The 26,116-nt window shown below is 39.9% G+C and overlaps 1 protein-coding gene across 2 annotated transcripts in view; it reads left to right on the plus strand.

Annotated features, from left to right (window-relative positions):
• LOC125484829 (ectodysplasin-A-like) overlaps positions 1–26,116 on the plus strand; it is a 60,120-nt gene that overhangs the window by 1,522 nt on the left and 32,482 nt on the right. The window contains exon 2 of one of the 2 annotated variants that reach the window (XM_048605176.1): positions 8,017–8,125. The exons of the other annotated variant lie outside the window; for it this stretch is intronic. Coding sequence (XP_048461133.1) covers positions 8,017–8,103 — 87 coding nt within the window. The 3' untranslated portion in view covers positions 8,104–8,125. Of the gene's footprint in view, positions 1–8,016; positions 8,126–26,116 lie in introns of those variants that run through there. 2 annotated transcript variants of the gene reach the window in all.

The following is a 26,116-nucleotide window of genomic DNA, read 5'->3' on the forward strand; positions in this document are numbered from 1 at the left end:
CAGGAAGGCTCTGAAGAAGGGTCCAGGCCCGAAACGTCAGCCTTCCTGCTCCTCTGATGCTGCTTGGCCTGCTGTGTTCATCCAGCTCTACACCTTGTTATCTCAGCCTTCCAGTAGATATTTGACTGACTTCTTGGTGAACTTTTTGGTGATTGATCGCTTATGCTGAATAGAAATAACTTGCGTTTGTTTAAACGAGTTAATGGAGGAAAACACCTTCCTTGTTTAATAGGACGTGGTCAGTGTTTATTGCCCTTTCTTTATTGCCCTTGAGAAGGGCATTGGGTTAACAATCAACACAAGATTATTTTGACATTAGATGAAGGGTTATCTAGCGGCTTAGCTCAATGTGAAGAATTTGAAAGGGTGTGAAAGAGCACTCCATTGGAACTGAAGTCACACACTGGCAGATTTTAATATTGCCTGTTGTGTACTACAGTCTGAGATGCAGTTCTGCCCCACGATATCTTTCTAGCTTTTGGCATGATGTTGGTGTCACATTGGTTTATTGAGCAGCTTCCACAATTCTTCAATACATGCAATAATCCACAGCAGACACAAGGGTTTGTCTACATTCTACATTGGACACAATCAGCTAAGGTTATTGCTGCTGGAAAGTGCACATTGACAGACATTGAGAACTAACTTGGCTACATTAACTGCCTAGCACTTAGTATGTGGACTCAAACCTGAAACGTAACCTTTCAGTGGTGGGCGTTATGGGAGAACAGCTACCTTTTGTAGTCCGAACAGTGTGGTGAATGGAACAAAATGGTAACTCATTGTCACTTGTATTTTTACAAATACTAAGGAACTGTTCTTTATCACTGAAGGTTGAAGAGTTCACTGAGTATCAATGATAAATTTGAGAGAGTGTGAGGGAACAAAGACTCAATCCAATGTAAGGACTCAGAAATAATACAATAAGACTGTAAGACTCACTATTTCTGTGCATTAAAGCCGAACTGGTGTATTCATCTGATGTAGAATTACAAATACAGTCTCTAATTAAAGATTCAGTAGTTTGTAAAGTTTAATACATAAGAAAATTGCTGTAGATAAAATTGACTACTAATAGTTTGCATTCGGGAGAAAAGGTGTCACTGAAATGCATGCACTATTGCTTTTGAGAGTTACACAGTGCATTGTTCAATACTTATTGAGGTTCAAAACATAACCATAGAATTTTACAGTGTAACAGATCCATCTCGTAGTGCTGGTTTGCTAAAAGAGCTTTTCTCCTAATCCTTTATCCTCCATACCCTTTTTAATAGATATGTACAGCCAGCTTCATGCGACATTTGCAAACACAGTATTGCTCAGTACAGTGCTTCTTTTCAATTACTTTTCCATGACAGTAAGTGGTTAGCTGGCAGTAACATATTTTGTTCTGTATAGCAATGTTGTAATAATGGTGCTGTGTGCTTTCTCCTCCTCTGGAAATTGCTCCAAGTTTTTAGTGGTATCAAACCCAGGAACTCCCATTGGGGAGAATACATTCAGCGCTAATCCTACTAATGTATAGGCACAAGACAAGCATTATGTGCCTGTAATAACTTGCTAATTGTTTTGAAGTGACTTGTCACCACAATTAGTAGTCAACGTGCCAATGATATCACAATACTTTAGAATATCCAAAAGTGATGAGAAATCGTGAAAAGAATTTTTAACAATTTCATTTTGGCTATATATGAAAACAGTTCCATATATCTGTATGTGCTTGTGTTATCACATATGTGCAGTTGGTGCAAAGTCTGGTGTTTAACCTTACTAGTAAGACTGCTAGATTTTTAACTCTCTGGAAGAATGTGGTCCCAGAAAAAATTAGATTGTAAATTACCCAATGGCTAAATAGGTATGACCGTGAGGAGATTAGATAAATATCTGATGAAAAATATTGAAGGCAACAAACGTGATTGTTTACTTGAATGCGCGAGTGAGTACTGGTGTTATTAGACAGATGGTTCTTTTGCACTGATTGTTATTTCTGTATTGAAATGTTCGATATCATGTAATCACTTTTTGATTAATGCATGGGAAAGGTAAATGAAGGTGAGAGTCTTGTTCACTCTGCCTGTAGTCCAACCAGAAAAACGAGTAAATATTGATCAAGGACCTCAAAAGTAAAAGTTGAAACAATCCGAGAAGAGTAAAACCAATAGAGTGAACAGAGATTTGGAATAAGTAATTTGGTTGTACAGTACTACCCATTTATTCACTTTTTTCTTCCTTGATTGAAAGATTATTTGATCATTGATTCAGTTGTTGTCAGTGGAACTTTGTCTTGCACTTATATTGCAGACGTGATTGCCCTACAGATGTACTTAATTGGATGTGAAGCACTTTGGAACATCTGAGTTTGTAGACTGTGCTTTAGAAATGCACAAAACCAAAAGAACTGTGGATGCTAGAAATCTGGGGGAAAAAACCCGGAAATATGTGGAAAATCTCAGCAGGTCTGGCAGCATCTGTAGAGAGAAATCAGTTAACTTTTTTAGGATAAAAATATCTTTTTTACATATAGTCACTAAAACACTTCTGTTCTGCACAGTAGTATATGGAGAAACAAACAACTTCGGAATTTGACTCTTTCCAACAAAACAAACCAAAGGCATTTCATACTTATGCAAGGCTATATTAACATACATTCGAGGCACTGGGAGGGTTCAAGTTAGCGTTTCGGGTCCAGTGACTCTTGTTCAGAACTGATGGTAGCTAGGAAAATTATGGTTTTTAAACAAAAGATGGAGTGGGGGGAGGGAAGGGAATAAACGATAGGTGGGGATAGAGTCCAAAGAGAAAGAGAAACAGTTGAACAGACAAAGGAGTGGATAGTGGTCAGCCTGAGAGAATGAATAGCTGCTACTGGGGACTATTAGTGGTGGACAATGACTAGTGTGTGGTAGCAGCCCATGTTGTGGCCTGGTGTGTGGCAATAGGGGAAAGCCTGGGGAAAAGTGCTCAAGCCATAAAATTGTTGAACTCAATTTTTAAGTCCAGAAGGCTGCAGGGTCCTCAAACGGAAAATGGGGTGCTCTTCTTCCAGCTTGTGCTGAGCTTCACTGTAGCACTGCACACTGGTGGTGTGTTGAAGTGGCAAGCAACTGGAAGCTCAGGGTCTTTTTTCCAGTTTGTTTCTCCAATGTAGAGGAGACCACATTGTTAGCAGCAAGTACAATAGACTAGATTGAGTGAAGTGCAGGTAAAGTGCTATTTCACCTGGAAGGTAAGTTTGGGACCTGGGGGATAGTGAGGAAGAAGGAAGTAAATTGATAGGTGTTACACCTGCTGCACTTGTTCAATAATGCCCTTTAGGGAAGGAAACTCTCATCCTTACCTCATCTGACCTACATGTGACTCCAGACCCACAATGATGCGGTTGACTTTCGACTACCCTCTGGGCAATTAGGGATGGGCAATAAATGCTGCACAGCCAGGAATGCCTTCATTCTGTTAATGAATAATGGAGTTGCAAGGGAAGATACCATGAGGCTGTTAGGGGTCTTGGGGTGGTTGTTGGGAGTGAAGGAGGAGTGAACCAGGGTGTCCTGGAGGGAATGGTCCTTGTGGAAGGCTGTTAAGAGAGGGGAGGGGAGGAGAAGGGAGGGAAATATGTTTGGTGGTTTTCCTCTGGAGGTGACAGAAATGGTGGCTAATGATCATGTGGATGTGGATTCTGGTGGGATGGTAGCTGAGGACAAAGGGGACTCTATCACTGTTGTGGGAGAGAAGAGAGGGGGTAAGGGCTGAGGTGCGGGAGATTGGTCAGACAAACGGCTGAGGGCCCTGTCAATTAAGGTGCTGGGGAATCCTCAGTTGAGGAAGGAGGTGGATGCGAGACTCCCTTGTCGAAGTTGACATCATAAGAACAGATGAGACGGAGGAACTGCGAGAGTGGAATAGAAGCTTTACAGGAAGCAGGATGTGAGAATGTGTAGTCAAGGTAAGTGTGGGAGTCAGTGAGATTGTAGTCCCCATCAGCAGCTATTCATTCTCCCTGATTGACCTTGAACACTCCTTTGTCTGTCCAAATGATTTTTCCTCTCTTTGGGTTCTTGCCTCCACGTATTGTATACTCTCCGCTCCCCTACGCCACCCATCTTCGGTATAAAAGCCATCCTTTTTCTGGCTACCATCGCTAGATCACTAGGATCACGAGATCCGAAATGTTAACTCTGACTTCTCTCCACAGATACTGCCAGACCTGCTGAGTTTTTCTAGCAATTTCTGTTTTTCGTATAGAAATCCAAGTTCTTTGTTGTGAGATGCCTCAACATTTTTTTTTAATAAGAAAAGAAAGCCTAAAGACAAATTCTTTTTAATTTAAGAGATGTGGGCTTCTCTGGCATTTGCTATCCATCATGAATTGAGCCACCTTCGTGAACTGCTGCAAAGTGTGTGATAATTGTTTTAATTTGTAAAATTTATGGTAGACATATACTGATTAAATATGTGAAAAATTAACAGCCTATGTACTTTTTAACCACTTTGATGATCCACATAAATGCACTGTTAGCTTTTTTAAAGACGTATAGTTTATATTTTCAAGAGACAAAGCAAATGACAATGGCACTTTGTATTTAGATAGTGCCTGGTAGTATAATAAAATATCTTTAGCCACTTCCTAGGAACATTATCAAATAAACTTTAACACCAAACCACCTGAGGAGATATTAGGAATAATGATTAAAAGTTTGATCAACACAGGTTTTGATTGTATCTTCAAAAAGGTGTACAGATTGAAACTTAGAGCCTTGGCAACTAAAGGCAGTGGTTGAGTGGTTAAAATCAGGAATGTGCAAGAATATCAAAATTGGAGAAGCGTAGATATCTTGGAAACACTGGTGGAGATTAGGGATAGGAAGGAAGATGCCAAGGAGAGATTTGTAAACAAGATTGAAGATTACAAAGTCTGAGGCATTGCTTCACTGGATTGATGGATGAATGGGACCTGGTGCGAGCTTTGGATGATCTTAAGTTTCCAAAGTGGAACCTGGGAGATTGACCATACGTGTTGGAAGAAGTTTAGAAGTAGCACATAAGTGAGGTATTCAACAGCAGATGAGTTGAAACAGGTTCTGGATCTTGCTGAAATATAGTAGCAGCTTGGAGATTAATGTTTTAAAGCTATGATTTGATAAAACCTGATCATTTGCACGAGGGAAATAAGTTTGTCAATGTGATCATAAATAACAATTCCTGAGAAATTATTCTTGACCATTTTTTTGCTGTTATGTTATAATAGAATAGATTAGAGTGCCAATACATTGCACTATAAAGTGGTGAGATTTACGTTCACACATTATTGTCTCTCCTTTCTTTTGTGTTTTTACTCACTTTCAATCAGCCATATTGTGTACTTCCCTTGCTAAAATCCTGGCTTCAGAATAGCATTGTGTTGCCTTTGGCAATATGTTGAGGGACAGGCAGACAATTACTTTTGTAAAACAAACCCCAGTTGGGACTAAGAAGTGACAGGGAAGATTGGTTAATTTCCTGTTCATTAATGAATGAGTTTCAGCCTCACAAAGGAAAAGCTTCTATTCAGTGTAATTTTATGAAGGAAAAGACCTGCCTATTTGGAGAGACAAGCCTGTCTCCTTGGTAATTGAGGTATCAATGCAACATTAAGTAAAGAGCAATGGATACAAAGGAGGGTGAAACAAAGCATACTACCCTGAGGGGGTTCAGATGATGCCTTAAACCAAAAAGTGGCTCCGAACTACATTTTAAATGCTGAAATAAACTCTTGAGTAATTGTTCTGTGTGATCCAGATAGCTATAACCATTTTCTGTTGTCGTACATGTAGACAACATCCACTGCTCTGCCTTCGTCAGCCCTTTTTATCACTTCTTCAAAAAACTCAATCACATTAGTGAGGCATGATTTCCCGATAGTAACAGGCTTTTTGGGTGTTGCTGGAGCTGTACTCATCCAGGCAATTGGTAAGTATCCCATCGCAGTTCTAACTTCTACCTTCTTGATGGTAGACAGGCTTCAGGAAGTCAGGAGATTAATAATGCACTGCCAGCTTTTGTAGCCACTATATTTATTTGCCGTGTTCAATTCAATTGCTGGTCAATATTAATTCCCTGGAAGTGGGGTGTTCAGTGATAGTAATTCATTGAATGTCAAGGTTGATGATTAAATTCTCTTGCTGGGGATGGTCATTGCCTGGCACTTGTGTGGCACCAATATTCCTTGCCACTTGTGAACCAAGCCTGGATATTTTCCAGGTCTTGCTGCATCTGTACAATAACTGCTTCAGTATATAAGGAGTTGTGAATTGTGCTAGACCTTGTGTGATCATCAGCGAACATCCACACTTCTGACTTTAACAATGACCTTCCCTTTATCTTAAAGCAATTGAAGGTGCTTGGGTCTAGGAAAATACCCTGAAGTAGACCTGCTCAGATGTCCCAGAGCTGAGTTGACTGATTGCCAACAACCATCTTTTTTATTTTGCCAGGTATGACTCCAACCCAGAAGAACATTTGCCCTGGTTCACATTGATTCTAGCTTTGCTTGGTCTCCTTGATGCCACATTTGGTCAAATGTGACATTGATATCAAGGGTAGCCAATCTGATCTCCTGTTTGAGATTTGCTGTATTATCCATGTTCCAACCATATAATTATGTTAGGATCTTCCTGTGGGCATCTTTGTACTCAGACACAGGACCCAAACTCGGAGTATTTTTGCTTTCATCACTTTGCTGTCAGATGGTATCAGACTTAGTCTGCAGATTCTAATCACTTTTACTCATTTTCATCATTATTCATATTCTTTCAAATTTGAGATGATTAACACTGAGCGTTGGACTTCCTCTTCAATTTCATATTTGAAGAATTGTGCACAATTGATCAAGAGGTAAGAGTTCAATGTTGGTAAAGCAAAACACTGCTTTCTGATGAAAGGTTATTGAACTGAAATGCTAACTGTGTTTTTCTCTTCACAGATACTGCCTGACCTTCTGAGTATTTTCAGTGTCCTCTATTTTTAGTTCAGCACTATATTTGTGTTATTTCACAACATTAGAATGGCCCATTACTACTCCCACCCATTGTACCATGCCCATTTTTCTACCAGTCTCAGGTTCTAATATACTCTGGCTACACCCCTTCTCATCCATTGAAATAGCCTTTATCCAATTTAGAGGCTCTATTTTAAATTGCTTATTGATTTCTTCCCTTAATGAATTAAACCTTGTGATATTGTGATCACTTTTATCTAACTGTTTGCCTAAATGACACATGTCCTCTTATCCCACCTCATTTCCTGGCACCAGGTCCAACAATATCTCCTTCCTAATTGGATTGAATACATTTAAGGAATTTCTACCATTGCTCTGTTATGCCAGCCCTTCAAAACAGACACATTCCGATGGCTGTAGACATATTCAACAACTGTAAATTCAACAATGACCATGAATTAATTGTTGTGAAACCTAGGAGATAGCAAGAGCTGCAGATGCTGGAGTCAGAGTCAATACAGTGTGGAGCTGGAGGAACACAGCAGGTCAGGCAGCATCAGAAGGGCAGGAAAGTCAACCTTTCAGGTTTACTCTCTTCATCAGGACTTGTCTATTTATCCCTCATTGTGACTCTTACCTACGCATGACTCTAGATGACTCTTGCCCTCTCTGGGCAATAAATGCTGGGCCTGTTCACATGAGTGAACAATTAAAAAAAAACTCCCTGTCTGTAAATTCTCCAGCCTTACATTCCACCAATTCAAGACTTTTGTGTATCTCTGATAATCATAATGGGCCGCTGTGTCTTCAACCACTCAGGCTCCAAGCTCTGGAAGTCACTGTCCCATCTGCTCCCTCTCACTATTCATCCCTTCGTCGAAATAGATTTCTCAAAATTTAACCAAAGGTTTGGTCAAAATGTTACCTAGTATTGCCATAAATTGCTCGGAGTTAAACTCTGTATGATAACAGTTGTGTGAAGCATTTCGAAAAATTTTATACATCAAGAGAGCTAAACTAATCTGTGATTTTTTGGTTTGAAGGAATACACAAGAGCACTGGACCATAGGACCAAAAGAAATAGAAGCAGAAGTAGACCATTCAGCCCATCGAGTCTGCTCCACCATTGAATGAAATCATGATGGATTTGATAATCCTTAACTTTCCTGCCTTTTCCCTGTAGCACTTACTGATTAAAAATCTGTCTTTCTCAACCTTGATTATACTTAATGACCCAAACTCAACAGAGTTCTGTGGTAAAATATTCCAAAGATTTATAACCCCCTGGGAGAAGAAATTCCAATTCATCTATGTCTTAAATGTACAACCCCTGATTCTTTATGCCCTCTGTCCTGGACTTTTCCACAAGGGGAAGCAACTTTGTCAATTCCTCTAACAATCTTGTATGCTTCAACAAGGTTGCCTTTCATTCTTCTATATTCCAGTGAAGACAGTCCCAATCTGCTGGACCTCTCCTCATACGACAGTCCATCCATACCTGCTACCAGCCTCGTGAACATTGGAGATAACTGGCAGTAACAAAACCTTGAAGAAATGCAGTCCAGACCATGGACACAATGGACATAGTGGACAGTGCAGAAGAAAAGATCAATGAATAGAAATGTAATAAGTATAGGAGATTCTATAGTTGGGAGAACAGATGCATATTTCTGTAACTATCATGACGAGCCGCATGGTACGGGTACTGTGGAGTGGATGTTGCCACTTCCAGCTCCAATATTGTGTACTGTAGTTACTGTTCTTATGTGCCCACTGAAAATTCCTTCAAACCATACTAATACAGGAGAGCAGCTTGCATTTGTATAGCAGAGGGATGGGAGTGAGCTTGAATATGTGGTACGCCTGAGACAATATCAAAGTGAGTACAGGTACAGAGGGCCTATAGTCAGACTTTAGAAGCTGGGCAAAATGTTAATAAGTGGGATCACAATGGTAACAATTACTCCGAGTGTTGTGCACTGGCAAAAGTAGAAATAAGTCAATAAGGAGTATCAATGCATGGAGGAGGGGCACGTTGTAAAAAGGAATGGGCTGCATCTCAACCAGATCTAAACCAATATGCTTGCACTGATGTTTTAGTGTGTGGTTGTAAATCCTTAAACTAATTTCGAAGAGAGATGAGTACCAGCATTTGGAGTAAAAGAATTGCACAAAAGAGAATATTTTTGAATAATCTTGTAGAAAGGAATGATGGGATGTGCAAGTTGACCAAATTGCATAGCAAACTGCAGGATACTACAATGAGCACAGAGACAGGCTTACAATATACATAAGCAACTGTACAAGGTGTGCTGAATAAAGCTGCTGACATACAGGCACAAAACACTGTGTGGGAATGTTATATAGTGATTCCAATAAAAGAGTGGCTTAAAAATGAGGACTGAGCATTTACTATTCAAGGAAACAAAGTGATCAGACATGATAAGATTAAAAAAAAAGGCAGGGTGGCAGTACTGCTTTGTGAAAACATTGTAGTGTTGGGAAGACAGACCATATTTGAGGCGCTAAAGACAGAATCCATTTGCTTGAGTTGAGAAGTAATAAAGCGGGAAGTTTGCACTGTTTGGGATATTCTTCCATAGACCTCCAAATAGTGAGAGAGCAACAGAGGAGAAAATCTGTTGAGAAATCATTAAGATAGTAAGAATTATTGAGCAGTAACAGTGTTAATTACTGAAATAGCAAACTAGATAACATTAGAGTTGTTGATATTTATTGAATTCGAACACCACCATCTGCTGAGATGGGATTGGAACGATAGTCCCCAGGGCATTACCTTGATCTCTAGTCTAGCAACATTACCACTAGGGTATCATCTCTGATCATAGAACTTTCCCAGTATAAGCTCTCATTATCACTCTAGGTGCCTGGGTCTCTCACATTGGTTGAAGAAAACCACGGCTCCAGAAAGGCGGACAAGTTAAGTACTAACCCCCTCCTCACACACACACAGACCAAAATCTACATGCCACTCGTTCAAAATGCAAACTCTAAAATAAATGGTATTAATATATATAAACCACACACCTTCTATCGCAACATTCACAGGCTAAAACTTCCAACAAATGTAACTGTTCCAGGACAGAATATTCACTTCTTTCAACTTTTGATCCAGATTTTCTCCAGTACAAAGTGACAAACAAATCCGAAAGTCATTTTAGAGGTTTGCTTCTATGCCTGCTCCCTTTGTGAACATTGTGAAACACCTAATGATTAACATATAAATGAACCAAAAGGGCATCAATCTTAAATGTAAACCATTTCAACATTTTAAAATCTTTTAGTGTAACCATCAAACAAAAATGTTTGCAGAAAGCAAACTTTAGAAAGCATGAAATAAAAACTGGAAAAATAGCAGATGCAATAAATCAGGAGCAAAAACAGAATTCACTGGAAAAACTCAGCAGGTCTGGCAGCATCTGTGAAGAAAAATCAGTTAATGTTTTGCGTCTGATGACCCTTCTTCAGAACTTGTCTCTGTTCTGAGGAAGGGTCACTGGACCCTAAACGTTAACTCTGACTTTTTTTCACAGATTCTGTAAGACTTGCTGAGCTTTTCCAATGACGTCTGTTTTTATTTGGAAAGCGTTAGCTTGCTTTCAGTTTAGCAGATCAGGAAGTTAGTTTTTTTTGTTTAACTTTCCCACTTCCTACAGACAAAGGGGGTGGCCATGGGTACCCGCATGGGCCCAAGCTATGCCTGCCTCTTCATAGGTTACGTGGAACAATCCCTTTTCCGTACCTACACTGGCCCTAAACCCACCTCTTCCTCCGTTACATTGATGTCTGTATTGGCATTGCCTCGTGCTGCCACGAGGAACTCGAACAGTTCATCCACTTCACCAACACCTTCCACCCCAACCTTAAGTTTACCTGGACCATCTCCAATACCTCTCTCTCCTTCCAGGACCTCTCTGTCTCCATCTCTGGCAACCACCCAGAAACCGATATCCATTTCAAGCCCATCGACTCCCACAGCTACCTAGAATACACCTCCTCCCACCCACCTTCCTGCAAAAATGCCATCCCCTATTCCCAATTCCTTCGCATCCGCTGCATCTGCTCCCAGGATGAGGCATTCCACTCCCGTACATCTCAGATGCCCTCATTTTTCAAGGACCGCAACTTCCCCCCGCCCCAGTGGTCGAGAACGCCCTCGACCGTGTCTCCCGCAACTCATCCCTCACACCCCCTCCCCGCAATAAAACCAAAACAGAATCCCCCTCGTCCTCACGTACCACCCCACCAACCTCCAGATCCAACGCATCATCCCCTGACACTTCCGCCATCTGCAATCCAACCCCACCACCAAAGACATTTTTCCCTCCCCACCCTTATCTGCTTTCCGGAGGGATCACTCTCTCCGGGACTCCCTTGTCCACTCCACACTCCCCTCCAGCCCCACCACACCCGGCACTTTTCCCTGCAACTGCAGGAAGCGCTACACCTGCTCCTACACCTCCCCCCTCACCCCTGTCCCAGGCCCCAAGAAGACTTTCCACATCAAGCAGATGTTCACCTGCACATCTGCTAATGTGGTATACTGCATCCGCTGTTCCCGTTGTGGCCTCCTCTACATCGGGGAAACCAAGCGGAGGCTTGGGGACCGCTTTGCAAAACACCTACGCTCAGTTTGCACTAAACAACTGCACCTCCCAGTCGCGAACCATTTCAACTCCCCCTCCCATTCCTCAGACGACATGTCCATCCTGGGCCTCCTGCAGTGCCACAACGATGCTACCCGAAGGTTGCAGGAACAGCAACTCATATTCCGCTTGGGAGCCCTGCAGCCCAATGGTATCAATGTGGACTTCACAAGCTTCAAAATCTCCCCTCCCCCACCGCATCCCAAAACCAGCCCAGCTCGTCCCCGCCTCCCTAACCTGTCCTTCCTCCCACCTATCCCCTCCTCCCACCCCAAGCCCCACCCCCATCTCCTACCTACTAACCTCATCCCGCACCCTTTACCTGTCCGCCCTCCCTGGACTGACCTATCTCCTCCCTAACTCCCCACCTACACTCACCTTTACTGGCTCCATCCCCACCTCTTTGACATGTCTGTCTCCTCTCCACCTATCTTCTCCTCTATCCATCTTCTATCCGCCTCCCCCTATCTACCTATTTATTTCAAAACCCCCTTCCCTTCCCCCATTTCTGATGAAGGACCTAGGCCCGAAACGTCAGCCTTCCTGCTCCTCTGATGCTGCTTGGCCTGCTGTGTTCATCCAGCTCTACACTTTGTTATCTCAGATTCTCCAGCATCTGCAGTTCCTGCTATCTATGTAATAACTGGGTTGTCCTTTATTTTAATTTTGAGAAAATATGGCATATATATTTGAAATTGATTTAGCCTCTTTGCATGGAGACAAGATATTATCTGAAATCAAAATGGCTTTCCCAATGTTTAGCATGCCAAATTCCACTGTAGTTTAAATAAATCTTTGCAGGGAACAATGACTTTGTGTCTGCTTCAGGTCTTCTGACGGTGCCCACAAACGTTTAACTAATCTGTTGACCTTTGCTGACTGGATTGACACACAGCACTTCATTTACTTTGGTACTGTAAAAGGATGCCAGCACACACGTAACAGATGACCGCAAAATTGTTGTCATTTTCCTAATAACATATTTCAAGTGGAGATAACAAGCTGTAGAGCTGGATGAACACAGCAGGCCAAGCAGCATCAGAGGAGCAGGAAAGCTGATGTTTCAGGCCTCGACCCCTCTTCAGAAATATTTCAAGTGTTTTTTTTGTCAAATTTCCCTTTTTACTCATTCACGGAATGTGGACTGGGCCACCATTTTTCATCAATCCTCAATTGCTTATAGGGCAGTTAAGAATCAAGCACATCGCTGTGGGTTGGGGGTCACCTGTAAGCCAGACTAGATAAGGATGTCAAATTTCTTTTCCTAAAGGACATTAGTGAACCAGGTAAGTTTTTCCTGCTAATAGACAATGGTTTCACATTCATCTTTCAACTAATAATTCCAGATTTTTAAAATAAGTTGGACTCAAATTCCATCATCTACTATGGCAGGATTTGAAACCAGGTTAAAAGCCAGAAGAACTGTGGATGCTGTACATCAGGAACAAAAACAGAAGTTGCTGGAAAAGTCCACCAGGTCTGGCAGCATCCATGAAGAGAAATCAGAGTTAACGTTTTGGATCTGGTGACCCTTTCTCAGAACCAAGTTCCCAGTCTCTGGGTTTGTAGCCTAGTGCTAATACCATGAGGTCATAGCCTCCCCTTTCCTACCTTCTGTTGTGAGTGCTGCTAAATTGAATCTGCACCCATGTCATGTGATGGCCGTGCTGACACCATCCTCTTGAAATGTAGGTATCAGCAGGGCCTGTTTTGTATAGTGAGTTAGGGCAAAATCGCTTACTAGTTTAACCGGGGAGTTTGTATTGAACAAGAAGTAGAATACTGCAGATTAGGAACTAGTTCCGCACTGCATTGCTATGCTGAGCATTGTAACAGAGACAAAAACAGGAATTGCTGGTGAAACTCAGCAGGTCTGTAGGTATTTGTGGGGTGAAAGCACAGTCAATGTTTTGAATCTGGTGACTCTTCATTAGAACTTCACTGGACCTCTGAAGTCCACATGGAAGAAAACAAAATTAGAAGGAACATAGATTGCCTCTTTTACGTGCCACGGTCGATTCACTTTTCCTTCCAAACAGAACAAGGTGGCATGCATTCCCAACATGAAAGTCATGTTACAGCTAGCCGTGTAATTGTCTGAGCCTTCATTTAAGATTCAAACAAGACTTGGCCATGTGTGGGTGTACTCAATTTGCTTAAATCCCCCACCCTCCCTCTGCCCTCTGACTTATTCTGTCTTGTTGACTTTGCTCTCAGCAAAGCAGATGCTTTACTCCTTTGTATGACTAACATGTGCACCGATTTTACGTTTCCATTTCTCCTTTAACAATATTACCGCTCCCTTAATCTTTGGGCACCTTCACAATCTGTACCACTTGCTCCTCCTCCCTATAATGTAACACTATTATTTAAAAATGTTAGGAGGCAAAAATACAGAAGTAGCTTAACATTTGTTGTTGGAAAAGGATTAGAGACTACAATAAAGGATGTAACAACAGAATACTTAGAAATACATGGTATGATCCACAAAGTCAGCTTCATAAAGGGGAAATCAGGCTTGACAAATCTATTAATAATCTTTGAGGAGGTAATATGAGGGAGGAGGTAATATGAGGGATAGATAAAGGGGAAGCGGTTGATGTAATGTATTTGGATTTTCAGAAGTTGTATGATAAGGAATCAAATAAATTATTTGATAAAATAGGAGCTCATGGTGTTGGAGGTAGTATATTAACATGGACAGAGAATTGAATAACTAACAGAGGACAGAGAGTTGGAATATGGAAGGCATTTTCAGGATGGCAACCTATAACTAGTGGAGTACCAGAGGGATTGGTGCTGGAGCCACAATTACTTACAATATATACTGGTGCCTTGGATGAGGTAAGTGAATGTACTAAAGCTAAGTTTGTAGATGACACTAAAATAGGTGGGAAAACAAGTTGGGAGGATGACTCAAAGAATCTGCAGGGTCATAATGACAGGTGTAACAAGTGAGCAATGTAGGTAAATGAAGTTTGCACTTTGGCTGGAAGAGAAAAAGAGCTGAATATTATTTAGATTGAGAAAGACTGCAAAAAGCAAAAGCACAGAGCTTAGGGAGTCCTTGTGCATGGCGTCCAACTTTAGAAGGTACGAGGGAAGGCGCATGAACTGTTGGCCTTTATTTCAAAGGAAATGTAATATAAATATAGGAAAAACTTACTAAAAATATACAAGGCACCAGTCAGACCACAGCTGGAATTCTACGAACAGTTTGGGCCCCTTACTGAAGAAAAAATGTACTGGCTTTGGAGGCAGCCCAGGGAATGTTCACTTGGTTGATTTCAGGCATGAAGGGACTGACTTATGAGGAGAGGTTGTGTAGATTGGGCCTGTTCTCTTTAGAATTTAGAAGAATGAAAGGTAACCTAATTAAAACATACATTTTCGTAGGGGGCTTGTCAGTTTAGATATGAAAGTTTGTATCCCCTTGTTTGGGAGTCTAGGACAAGATGGCATAATCTCAGAATAAGGGATCGCACATTTAAGACATATCAGAAGGAATTTCTTCTCTCACAGGGTAATGAACCTGTGGAATTCTTTACCACAGAAGGCTGTATAGTTTGGGTCATTCAGTCTATTCAAGGCTGAAGCAGACAGATTTTTAAGGGAATGAAGAGTTACGGAGAAAAAGCAGGAGTTGGAGTTGAGGACTGTCACCATGGTTTCATTGAATTTAAGAGCAGACCTGAATGGGCTGAATGGCCTGTTTCTGCTCCTACATCATATAGTGTTATCTGTTTACACCATCAAAACCACCATTTTCCAGCTCCTTTCAATTCCACAGTAGAATCATTGGATTTGAATCGTCAACGCTGTTTCTCTTTCCACCGAAACTGCCAGCCCTGCTGAGTGTCTCCAACATGTCTTTATTACAAAACTTTCAAGTCTGCATTTCATCAAGGTTAATGCTGTACTGGATTAATCCTAGGATTGCAAATTTGGAAGTCTTGTAGTGAAATTGAATTTTTGACTTGTTAGCCTTATATATCTGAATATAGCTTTAAAAATCTGGAATTTAAAATATGTATACTCCTCCATAACTGACTCCCTCGCTCTTCCCATGAAGTTTCTATGGGTTATTGCACTAGAAGTTCATATTGGCCAACCATCGAAAAAGCATAGTGCCTTCTACAGGGCAGCAGGTACCTGTATGAATCGTGTAGCCAAATGGCTTTCCTTAGTCAACCAATTTGAAGATTTGCTACCGAGCAGCAGAAGTTTAAACCAGGAAGTATAAGTTAGAATCGTGAGCTCAATGTTAAATCAAGTACAGAATGTAATTTTTTTTAAATGAGAAAGGATTAAGGTTATAAACAAAATGAACAATTTCCAAAACACCTCTTACCATAATTAGAATCCAAAGGAATGAAACTCTACATAGGATAGTCTTCAAAGTCAGAAGGAAAATTTAACAATACTGAAGACTTTGTTAGTTGATTCATGGAATATGGGCATCACCAAAAAGAGCAGCATTTATCTCCATTCCATAATTGTCTTCGAAAAGCTGATGATGCGCTGTCTTCCTGAACTGTGACAATTCATGTTATGTAAGTGGTCAATCAGTGTTGTTGTGAGAAACTTCCAGAATTTTGACCCAACAACAATGAAAGGATGGTGATATACTTCCAAATCGGGATGGTCTTTAACCATTTTGTTTATCATAATGATTATGTTAATAATCGTAAAAAAATTGTCAAAAACAAATGTAGAGCCCTTAGAATTGGAAATGGGAGAAATTATAATGGAGAGCAAAGAAATGGCAGAAGAATTGAACAGATATTTTGATTCCCTTTTCACAATAGAGGACACAGAATTTCCCAGAATTGTTAAGGAACCAAGGGTCTGGTGTGACATAGAACTAAAGAAAATCAGTAATACAGACAAATAGTTGCAGGGGAAATTAGTGCAGTTAAAAGTTAACAAATCTCCAGGTCTCAGTCTGTACCCCAGAGGAATGACCCTGGAAATATTGAGTGGTCATTTTCAAACACTAAAGACTGGAGAAGTTCCTGCAGATTGGACGGTTGAAAATGTGACCCCACTATTTGAAAAAGGAGAGAGAAAACAGCTGACTTAGAGACCAGTTAGCCCTGACATCAGTTGTAGGGAGAATGTTAGAGTATTATAACAGAACACTTGGAAAGCACTGACAGGATTAAACGAAGTCAGCAATGGATATATGAAAGGGAACACATGATTAACTACACTTCTGGAGTTCTTTGTGGGTGTAACTACTAGACTAGATAAGGGAGAACCAGTGAAGTGATGTATTTGGAACATTAAGGAGGCTTTTGATTACAGAGGCAAGTGGACAAAATTTGGTGGCAGGCAGTGACTGGTGGTGTACCATAGGGATCAGTGCTTGGACCCCTTGTAACCATGAATGACTTGGATGAGGCAACCAAATGCAATAATTCCAAATATGCTGCTGACACAATTAAATGGGATTGAGAGTTGTGAGAAGGATGTAAGGAAGCCGCATGGTAATCTAGACAAATTAAGTGTATGGGCTAACACATAGCAGATGCATTTTGATGTGGATAAATGCACACTTTGGAGTGAAAAACAGAAAGACAAAGTATAATGTATGTGATGATTGTACTGGGGAAATTGGATGTACAAAGGAATCTTGTAAAGGGTGGCCTTGTACATCAGTTAATTAAGGTAAACAGCCAAGTGCAATAAGCAGTTTGGAAGACAAGTGGAATGTCAGCCTTCATTGGAAAAGGATTTGAGTTCAGAAGTAGGGTTGTCTTACTGCAGTAATACAGGGGCTTGTCAGGACTGCACCAGGAGTACTGTGTGCAGTTTTGGCCTCCCTCCATAAGAAAGGATATACCAGCCATAGAGGGAAGTGCAGTGGAGGTTTACTAGGCTGATTCTAGGGACAGCATTACTGTTGTATGAGGAAATATTGGTTTAACTGTGCCTGTATTCGCTAGAGTTTAGAAGAATGAGAAAGGGTTCTGATTAAATCATATAAAATTCTAACAGAGCTAGATAGGCTAGATGAAGGGAGAACATTTTCCCTGTCTGGGGAATCTTGAACCAGGGGTCACAGCCTCAGGATATGAAGTCAACCATTTAGAACCGAGATAAGGAAACATTTCTTCGCTCAGGAACAAAAACAAAGTTGCTGGAAAAGCTCAGCAGGTCTGGCAGCATCTGTGAAGGAGAAAACAGAGTTAACGTTTCGGGACCGGTGACCACTTCCTCAGAACTGTTCTGAGAATTCTCTATCACAGAAGGTGGTCGAAGAAAAGTCACTGAATGTATTCAAGAAATAAATGTTTAAATATTAAAGGCATCAAGGGGTATGCAGAGAATGTGGGAATACAGCTGTATCACTTTATTTGCTGTGCTAAATAACATTTGTTAGGTTGCCGAAGAGGTTGCTTGAATTTTAATATTGGAAAGTATATTTGGTTCAGCAGCATCTTCTAATCTTTGAGTTTTTTGTTAGGATACAAAACACACAGAGAGAGTGATATTACTGTGAAAAAGCTTAAGGTGACTTCTGAAGGACTTAAATAGCCGACTGGACTGAGGAATTTTGGTTAAAATTTAACATGGAGGATTGTGAAGTGATAAAAATTTGGAAGGACCAATTTAATAAAACATTAACACAAATGGTAACATTTTAAAAGGGGGAAGGAAGCAGGAACTTACTGGAGTTCAAAAACACATCTTAAACAAAAAATGGCAGTGACAGCTGCTTTGAAAAGTACAAAGAATTTTGGGTATTAAGAAGATCTAACAGCATAGTAATTATGCTAATCTGATACAAATCGCTGGTTAGGCCACAGTTTATGTAATCTCACATTACTTTGTATAGGAGATTTAAATCCTGAAGTTGGATGAAGAATATTAAACTGTGGAAAGGATACAGAAAGTCCTCACAAAAATGATCTCAACAATGAGAAGGGTATCTTTTTATTAGAAGATTGAGTGGATCTGTTAATGGTTTTCAAAATTAGGCAATATAACTTGAGGGCAAACTCTTTGCCTTGGAATGCACTGCTTAGAAATGTGATGGAGGCAGGTCCAATTGAGGCATTCAAGAGGGCATTGGATGATTATTTGGAGAGGAATAATGTTTGGGGATATGGGGAAATGACAAAAGATTGTGCCTGCACTGGAATGCCAATGGGCCAATTGGCTTTCCTCTGCATGGAAACAGTTCTGTGATTCTGTGGTCAGTGGATTGGCAACTCATGAACAAATGTTCATTGTTCTGTAGTAACCTTAAAAAAAAAATTTACAGAACTATCACGGTAGAGATTGACGTCAGTCGGCCCATTTGAACAGTGCCTTGTGGGCACTTTTAAAAGATTGTGACAAAAAGGACTACACAGATAGCCAAGGAAAACTCTCAAAATTAACTCTGAGAGTTCTTCAGCTATTTCATTGGTTTATGCTTACTGCACAGTATAGATAACTGAGCTTGCAATCAACACTGCTTTTATATTTTCAATCTCTTTGATTATCACTGAGCAGAATGATTGGAAGATTTTCAACCCATCCTTTACTAAATCCTGCCTGCCTGATTTGACCTGATAACAAGAAAATCATGTAGTTATCAAGGAAACAATAAGTTCACAAATGCCTGTCCTCCATTCTTGGTCTGCTGAATGTCTGACCCTGTAATAGCATTTATAACCATGTGAGAAAATCACACGTTAGCCACCCAAAAACGAAAATTTTCAAACTCTGAATATTGAAATGAAACAAATTTAGACATCGCTGCAAAGAACAATTATGCATATGGACCAGCACCAAATTGAACACACTAGTCATCATACCTATTGCATTACCGCTGACATGTTGTAAGCTGTGAAACCAATGTATACTATTGCTGTAACAAAATTACTGCATTTTTGAAAGTAATTACCCTTAAATAGAGGAGTATTTGAATAGTTAAAGCGAATCATCTTATTGCCATTGGGCAGTCTACTCAGCTAGGCTGTTGTTACTTTCATATGACATGTTCATATCGTATGCTTATACAGCACTGTATCTTGTTTAAGAAAGTGAATTATTATTGTGACAATTGTTTTCTAAATACTAAATAAAATTGCTTGCAGATCCTGATCATCAAATAGCTATTCAGAAAGCCTTAATATTTATAATTTAAGTGCTGGAAATCTGTTTAGTTACTGAAACACTTATTATGACAACAATTATTATGATTTACCAAGATTGTTTAAGTTATCTTTGAGTGGGCACCAACAATAAGTCGAATCCCATGAGCTAAATATTTGAAATTTATTTATGTGAACAAAGCAGTGTTAAATTGATGCAAAAAGTGGAGAAGATAGTTTTAATTTTTCTTCAAATCTGTGTTTGGGGGAAAGACGGGGAACAATCTATGGGTTATAGTTTAAAAATAAGGGGTTGCCTATTTAGAACAGAGGTGAGGAAACATTTTTTTCTGTCAGAGGGTTGTGAGTCCCTTTCTCAAAGTGCAGTGGATGCAGAACCTTTTAAAAAAAAGGTTAAGGCAGGACTAGATAGGATCTTGGTTACCAAGGAGATTTGTCCAGACCATTGGGTATAGAAGTTGTAATGTCATGTTGAGGTTGTAGAGGATGTTAGTGAAGCCACCTTTGGAGTACTGTGTACAGTTCTGATCACCCTGTTAAAGGAAGGATATTATTAAATTGGAGAGGGTTCCGAAAAGATTTCCCAGGATGTTGCTGGGGCTGGAGGGTTTGAGTTATAAGGATAGGCTGGATAGAATGGGACATTTTTTTACTGGAGCAAAGGAGGTTGAGTGGTTATAGAAGTTTATAAAATCATGCGGGGCATCGATAAGGTGAATGACAAGGGTCTTTTCCCTAGGCTGGGTGAGTTCAAACTTAGGGAAATATTTTTAAGGTGTGAAGGAGAAAAATTTATAAGGGGCCTAGGGGTCAACTTTTTCACACAGTGTGGTTTGTTTGCGGAATGAAATGCCAGAAGAAGTGGTAGATGCAGGTATAGTTACAACATATAACTGGTATAGATACATGATATGACGATACTGTGGCTTTAAGAGATGTATTTTATCCTGGTTTTTTTTATGAAGAAAGGTTGAGACAGAGGCTCCGAGCAATCTGGTCAGTACAATAAACAGGCCTTGAGGTTTTTTTTTTAAAGTTGGAACAATGGAAGCAGCCTGAATGGATGGACTCAAGCCCCCCACTGAACCAGGACTTTTAGTTCTAGCTTTCTGCAGTTACTTGGTCATAAAGCTGGATGTGGAAGCCCTTATTCCTGTCTCTGTTACAGCTAAAAGCTGCGGTTGTCTTCCTGCTGCTAGAATTACATATGAGACAATCTATTTTACTGAATTTGCCTTTGCCAAGGGTGTGCTTATGGGATGTTACTACTTGGAATGGTTAATTGGTAATAGTTACTGTATCTGTTTTTCTGTTATGTTTTCCAATAGAGTTAAGTTATTTTAATTCCTTCTTTCTTTTGTTGCATTTTAACTATAATGGATGAATAAAGCGTGTTATGCTTTAAATCTGGTAGTTTGCCCAATCAAATTGTATCTGGAATATAAGGCATTGCGACTTTTAAAATAAGAGAAAGTTAAGTCTAGACTATTTTCTTAATATATTTTGAGGTGGTGTGGTCTGATTCATAACAGACTTGGGGCTTGTCTAGGATCAAAATCTCTAATTCCAGGTTGTGTTTAGGATTTTGGACTCAAAGGCAGTGAGTGGTGAGTGTTGGTGTTTTATTTTACTTTGAGTGTTGCATTCGATTGGTTTAAACAGGGTGTGCCTTGTGCAATAATGGCTCTTTCAGTTGCTAAGAGCTTCCTGGGGGTGAAAGAAGTCACTTTGGGTGTCAGAAAGTGAGCAAGGCGGAGCTTTCGGAATTGGCAAACAAGTTGAAGTTGGAATTGCCTGTGAGGAAAGGGGAAGGAATTGCAGCAACAGCTCTATATTTACTTGCCAGGAATGGATTGGCGATTGCAATTGAAGTTTGGCAAATGAAGCAGCTTGAATTAGAGGCAATGACAAGGGAAAAAGAAAAAGAAAGAAAAGCCCTGGCAAAACAAAAACAAAGAGAAAAGGAAATGAAACAATTCGAATTACAATTAAAAGCAGAAGAAAAAGTAAAGGAAAGGAAGGCTGTAGCAGAAGAAAGGAAGAAAGAGTTTTTAAACTGCAGAAGTTGGAATTGAAAACTCAGTTGACTTAAAATGACAGAGGTAGAGGTGAAGGGTAGAAGTAGTGATGAGAACAGTGATGGAGAACAATCACATCATAGTCTAAGGCCTGGGGAGGATCTACTTAAATATGTCTAAGCATTGCCTAAGTTCGATGAGAAGGAAGTAGAAGCATTTTTCATTTCATTTGAGAAATTGACTAAACAAATGAAATGGCCGGTGACCATGAGGCTACTGTTAATCCAAACAAAGTTTGTAGTAGAGCTAGTGAGGTATTTACATCACTATAAGAGGACGTATCTGGGGAGTCTGATGAGGTGAAAGAAGCTATCTTAAGTACAAATGAGCTAGTACCAGAGCCTACGGACAACGTTACAGGAATCTAACAAGGGAACCTGGTCAAATGTACTTTGAAAGGATCAAATGAAGTAATTTTGATCTATTTTTGATACTCTTAACCACCTATCAACGTCTTAGAGAGAGGATTATTTTAGAGGAGTTCAAAAATTCACTTCCTGAAGCAATGAGAACTCGTGGAATAGCAGAGAGTTAAAGCTGCAAGATTAGCAGCGGAAATGGGAGATGTTTATGAGTTGGTTCATAAATCAAAGTTTGGCTTCCAACATTAATTTCAACCTGTAAGGCATAGAAATTGGGGAAAAGAGAAATCCACAGGTGGTATGGGAAAAGATGATCTCATTATTGATAGTACAGATAGCTTGCCACATGGTAAAAAAGAAATACATGAGGGGTAAAGAGACGTAAAAATGCTCAGATGCTTTCACTGTCAGAAAATAGTCCACACAAAGTCTCAGCATTGGTAGTTTAGAAAAAATCACTGGGAAGACAGATGTGGGAAAACAGGATAAGCTAATGAATTTTGTTGAAGTGGTAAAAGAAAGCACAGTGGAAGCTAAAAATATGCAAAAGAAATGTACATTTATGCCGTGAGGAGTAGGTAAAGAAATGAAGATTTTAAGCGATACGGGAGCAAGTCAATTTTGATAGTGAGAGATGAGGAGATATATAATTCAGAAGGAGTATTGCCAGAAAAAAAGTGTTAATATGTGGAATTCATGGTCAGAAGAGCAGTGTTCCATTATACAAAGTGAGGTTGGAGTGTCCGGTAAAAAGTGGTGAAGTGGTGTTAGGAGTAATAGAGAAACTCACAGTTCCAGAAATACAGTTTGCCCTTGATAATGATATAGCTCGATCACAGGTGGGAGTGATGCCTACTGTCATTGAAAAGCCAGCTGAAAACCAGGCAACTGAGGTGTTACAGGATGTATATCCTGGGACTTTTCCTGACTCTGTGGTAAACAAGGTCACAAAGCCACGGCTGGAAACAGAAGGAGAAATCAAAGAATAAAGATAAGGAAGTTGAAGTTCAATTATCAGAAACTATGTGTGCTAAATTACTTGAGAAGAAACAAGAACAGGTGAAGGGCAAAGTGGATATTTTAGTTCAGAGAAATTAGCTGAACTACAACAGAAAGAGGAAAAACTAAAGCAGTTGTATCAAAAAGCATGTACAGTGTATCCCACGTTACTATCTTACAAATGAAGTTGTGATAAGGATTTGGAGACCATCACACATTCAGGTAGATGAGAAATGGGCAGAAGTTCTTCAAGTTGTATTATGGGTGGGTTATAGAAAGGAGCTGTTATGGGTAGCATATGAATTACCAGTAAGAGGTCATTTGGGAGTAAGGAAAACTTGAGCCAAAATACAAAAACATTTTTACTGCCCTGGACGGCATTAGGATATGATTGAATTTTGCTGGACATGTCAAACATGTCAGGTAATTGGAAAACCTCACGCAGTGATAAAACCAATGCCCTTAATACCCATTCCTGCATTTGAGGAGCCTTTCACAAGAGTCTTAATTGATTATGTAGGATACCTACCTAAAACAAAAAAGTGGTAATCAGTGTTTGACCATAATGGATGAGTCTACTGGATTTCCAGGGGCCATTCCATTTTGCAGTATCATGGCTGAAAGAATTGTAGATGAGTCACTCAAATGTTTTACTAGGTGTAGACTACCCACAGAAATACAATCGGATGAAGGGTCAAATTTTGCATTAAAGTTATTTAAGTAAGTTATGAATAGCTTAGGAATAAAACAATTCAAATGCACTGTGTACCATCCAGAATCGCAAGTAGCGTTAGAATAGTGGCATCAAACTTGAAATACCATGTTGAGGGCTTATATTCAAGACTATCTAGAGGAATTGCATTTGTTTGGTTTTGCAATTAGGGATGCAAGTAATGAATGAACTAAATTCAGTTAAATTTGAATTAGTTTTTGGGCATAAGGTCCATATTAAAGATTGACATATTTCTAGATATTACTGACAGCTAGAGATATGGGGATTGCATGGTAAAATACCAATGAGTTGGATGATAAACCATGTTATAAAATGAAGGATAAAACCGAAAGAACTGTGAATGCTGCAAATCAGAGACAAAATAGAAATTACTGGAAAAACTGAGGAAGGGTGACTCGACCCGAATTTTAACTTGGATTTCTTTCCAGATGTTGCCAGACCTGCTAAGCCTTGATAGCAATTCCTATTTTTGTTGTAGAATGGTGGAGTAGTTTGGGGCTGAATGGCCCATCCTTTTTACTTGTTTTAATGAATATTGGGATGGCCTTGTGGAATTTTTCACTGGACTGTTAATCCAGACACCCAGGTAATGCTCTGTGGGCCCAGGTTCAAATCCTGCCATGGTAGATAGTGGAATTTGAATTCAATAATAATCTGGAATTAAGAGGCTAATGATGACCATGAATCCATTGTTGATTGTCAGTGGGGAAATACCCATCTGGTTCACTAATGTCCATTAAGGAAGAAAACTTGGTTAGAGACAAAAAAAACTGCAGATGTTGGAATCCAAGGTAGACAAACAGGAAACAGACAACAACTGTTACACCAGGCAGCATCTGGAGGAAAGGAACAATCAATATTTAGGGTATTACCCTTCTTCAGGGCTGGAAGGAAACTGCCTTCCTTACCATATATGGCCACATGTGACTCCAGACCCATAGGAATGTGACTCACTCTTAACTGCCCTCTAGGCAATTAGGGATGGGCAATAAATGCTGATCTAACCAGCAGCACCCTCATCCCATGAATGAATTAAAAAGAATTGTAAAGCAAAAGGGCAAGCTAATGTTTTGAGTGTGAATTATTTGCTAGAATGGTAATAGAAAGAAATGCTTGCATTTACACAACATTTTTCACAACCTTAATATGCTTAATGGAATACAATTGTACAAAGAAACAGTTGAAGACAACATGAAGGCAAACCAAGAAATGGGATAGACAGCTTCAATCTATGTTCTCTGCTTTCCTCTTCTCTGCGCATCTGTTTCAGGTATTGTAGTTCTTCTCAAATTAGACTGCATTTATCTTGAAGCACAATGGTTAGCAACCTGACTAGTGACAACGCCAAAAGGTACAAAAATGCCTGTTGAGAGATGGTTTTCAAAAGCATATGTAGAGGCACCAAATGTTGGTGACCATGTGCTTACTAATGGGATTAGCTTGTCTTACAGAGCAATGCAATGATTTTGAGTTAACTGATTTCGACATTTATTAATGTGTTTAACTGGCTGAACAAGTCTGTCAGTTCAAAGCCAATTAGAGGTAGAGAACAAATGTTAGCCTTTCACCAACACCTTACCATGGTTTACCCCACCCAGACAGCGGGTGATAAATGTCAGAAATAAAACCACAGGGGCTTTAAATATTCAAATACTGTATGACTTTGGAAGACGTTTCCTCCAGTTGGGATAAAGACTGTTTGTTTGCATTTGAAAGGTCAAATTACTAGTTCATCTCAGATAACTTTTATATCTACGAGTTCTGGCTCAGTAAAATTTTGAAAATTTATCCGTTGCTTATTTACTTTTGACTTGGTTTCCCCCTGCCATATTTTCTGTTCATACAATTCCTGTGAAGTGGATTAATCCACAACTGTGCATCTGTTCTTAATGAGTGTCTCAGTGATAAATTAAATTCCTGTCCTAATGTTTCCCTGAAACGGATTTAAACGATTCTATAGCTCCATTCAAAGATCAGGAGGATTCTACTTTTTATAGCTTTGAATTTATCTGTTTAGGGATGTTAATGTACAGTTCTGAGGCAGGTGGGCCTTGAACCCAGGCTTCCTGACCTCAGGGTAAAGATACTTTCACTGCACCAAAAGAAGTCTCCCAAATGGGATTCAAATTCAACCATCCTTGTATTCTAACTGGCATTTATCACTCAATCAATATTACTAAATACAACTTACTTTGT

Source organism: Rhincodon typus, chromosome 14 (genome assembly GCF_021869965.1).
Source record: "Rhincodon typus isolate 14 chromosome 14, sRhiTyp1.1, whole genome shotgun sequence".
Classification (NCBI taxonomy): Eukaryota; Metazoa; Chordata; class Chondrichthyes; order Orectolobiformes; family Rhincodontidae; genus Rhincodon; species Rhincodon typus.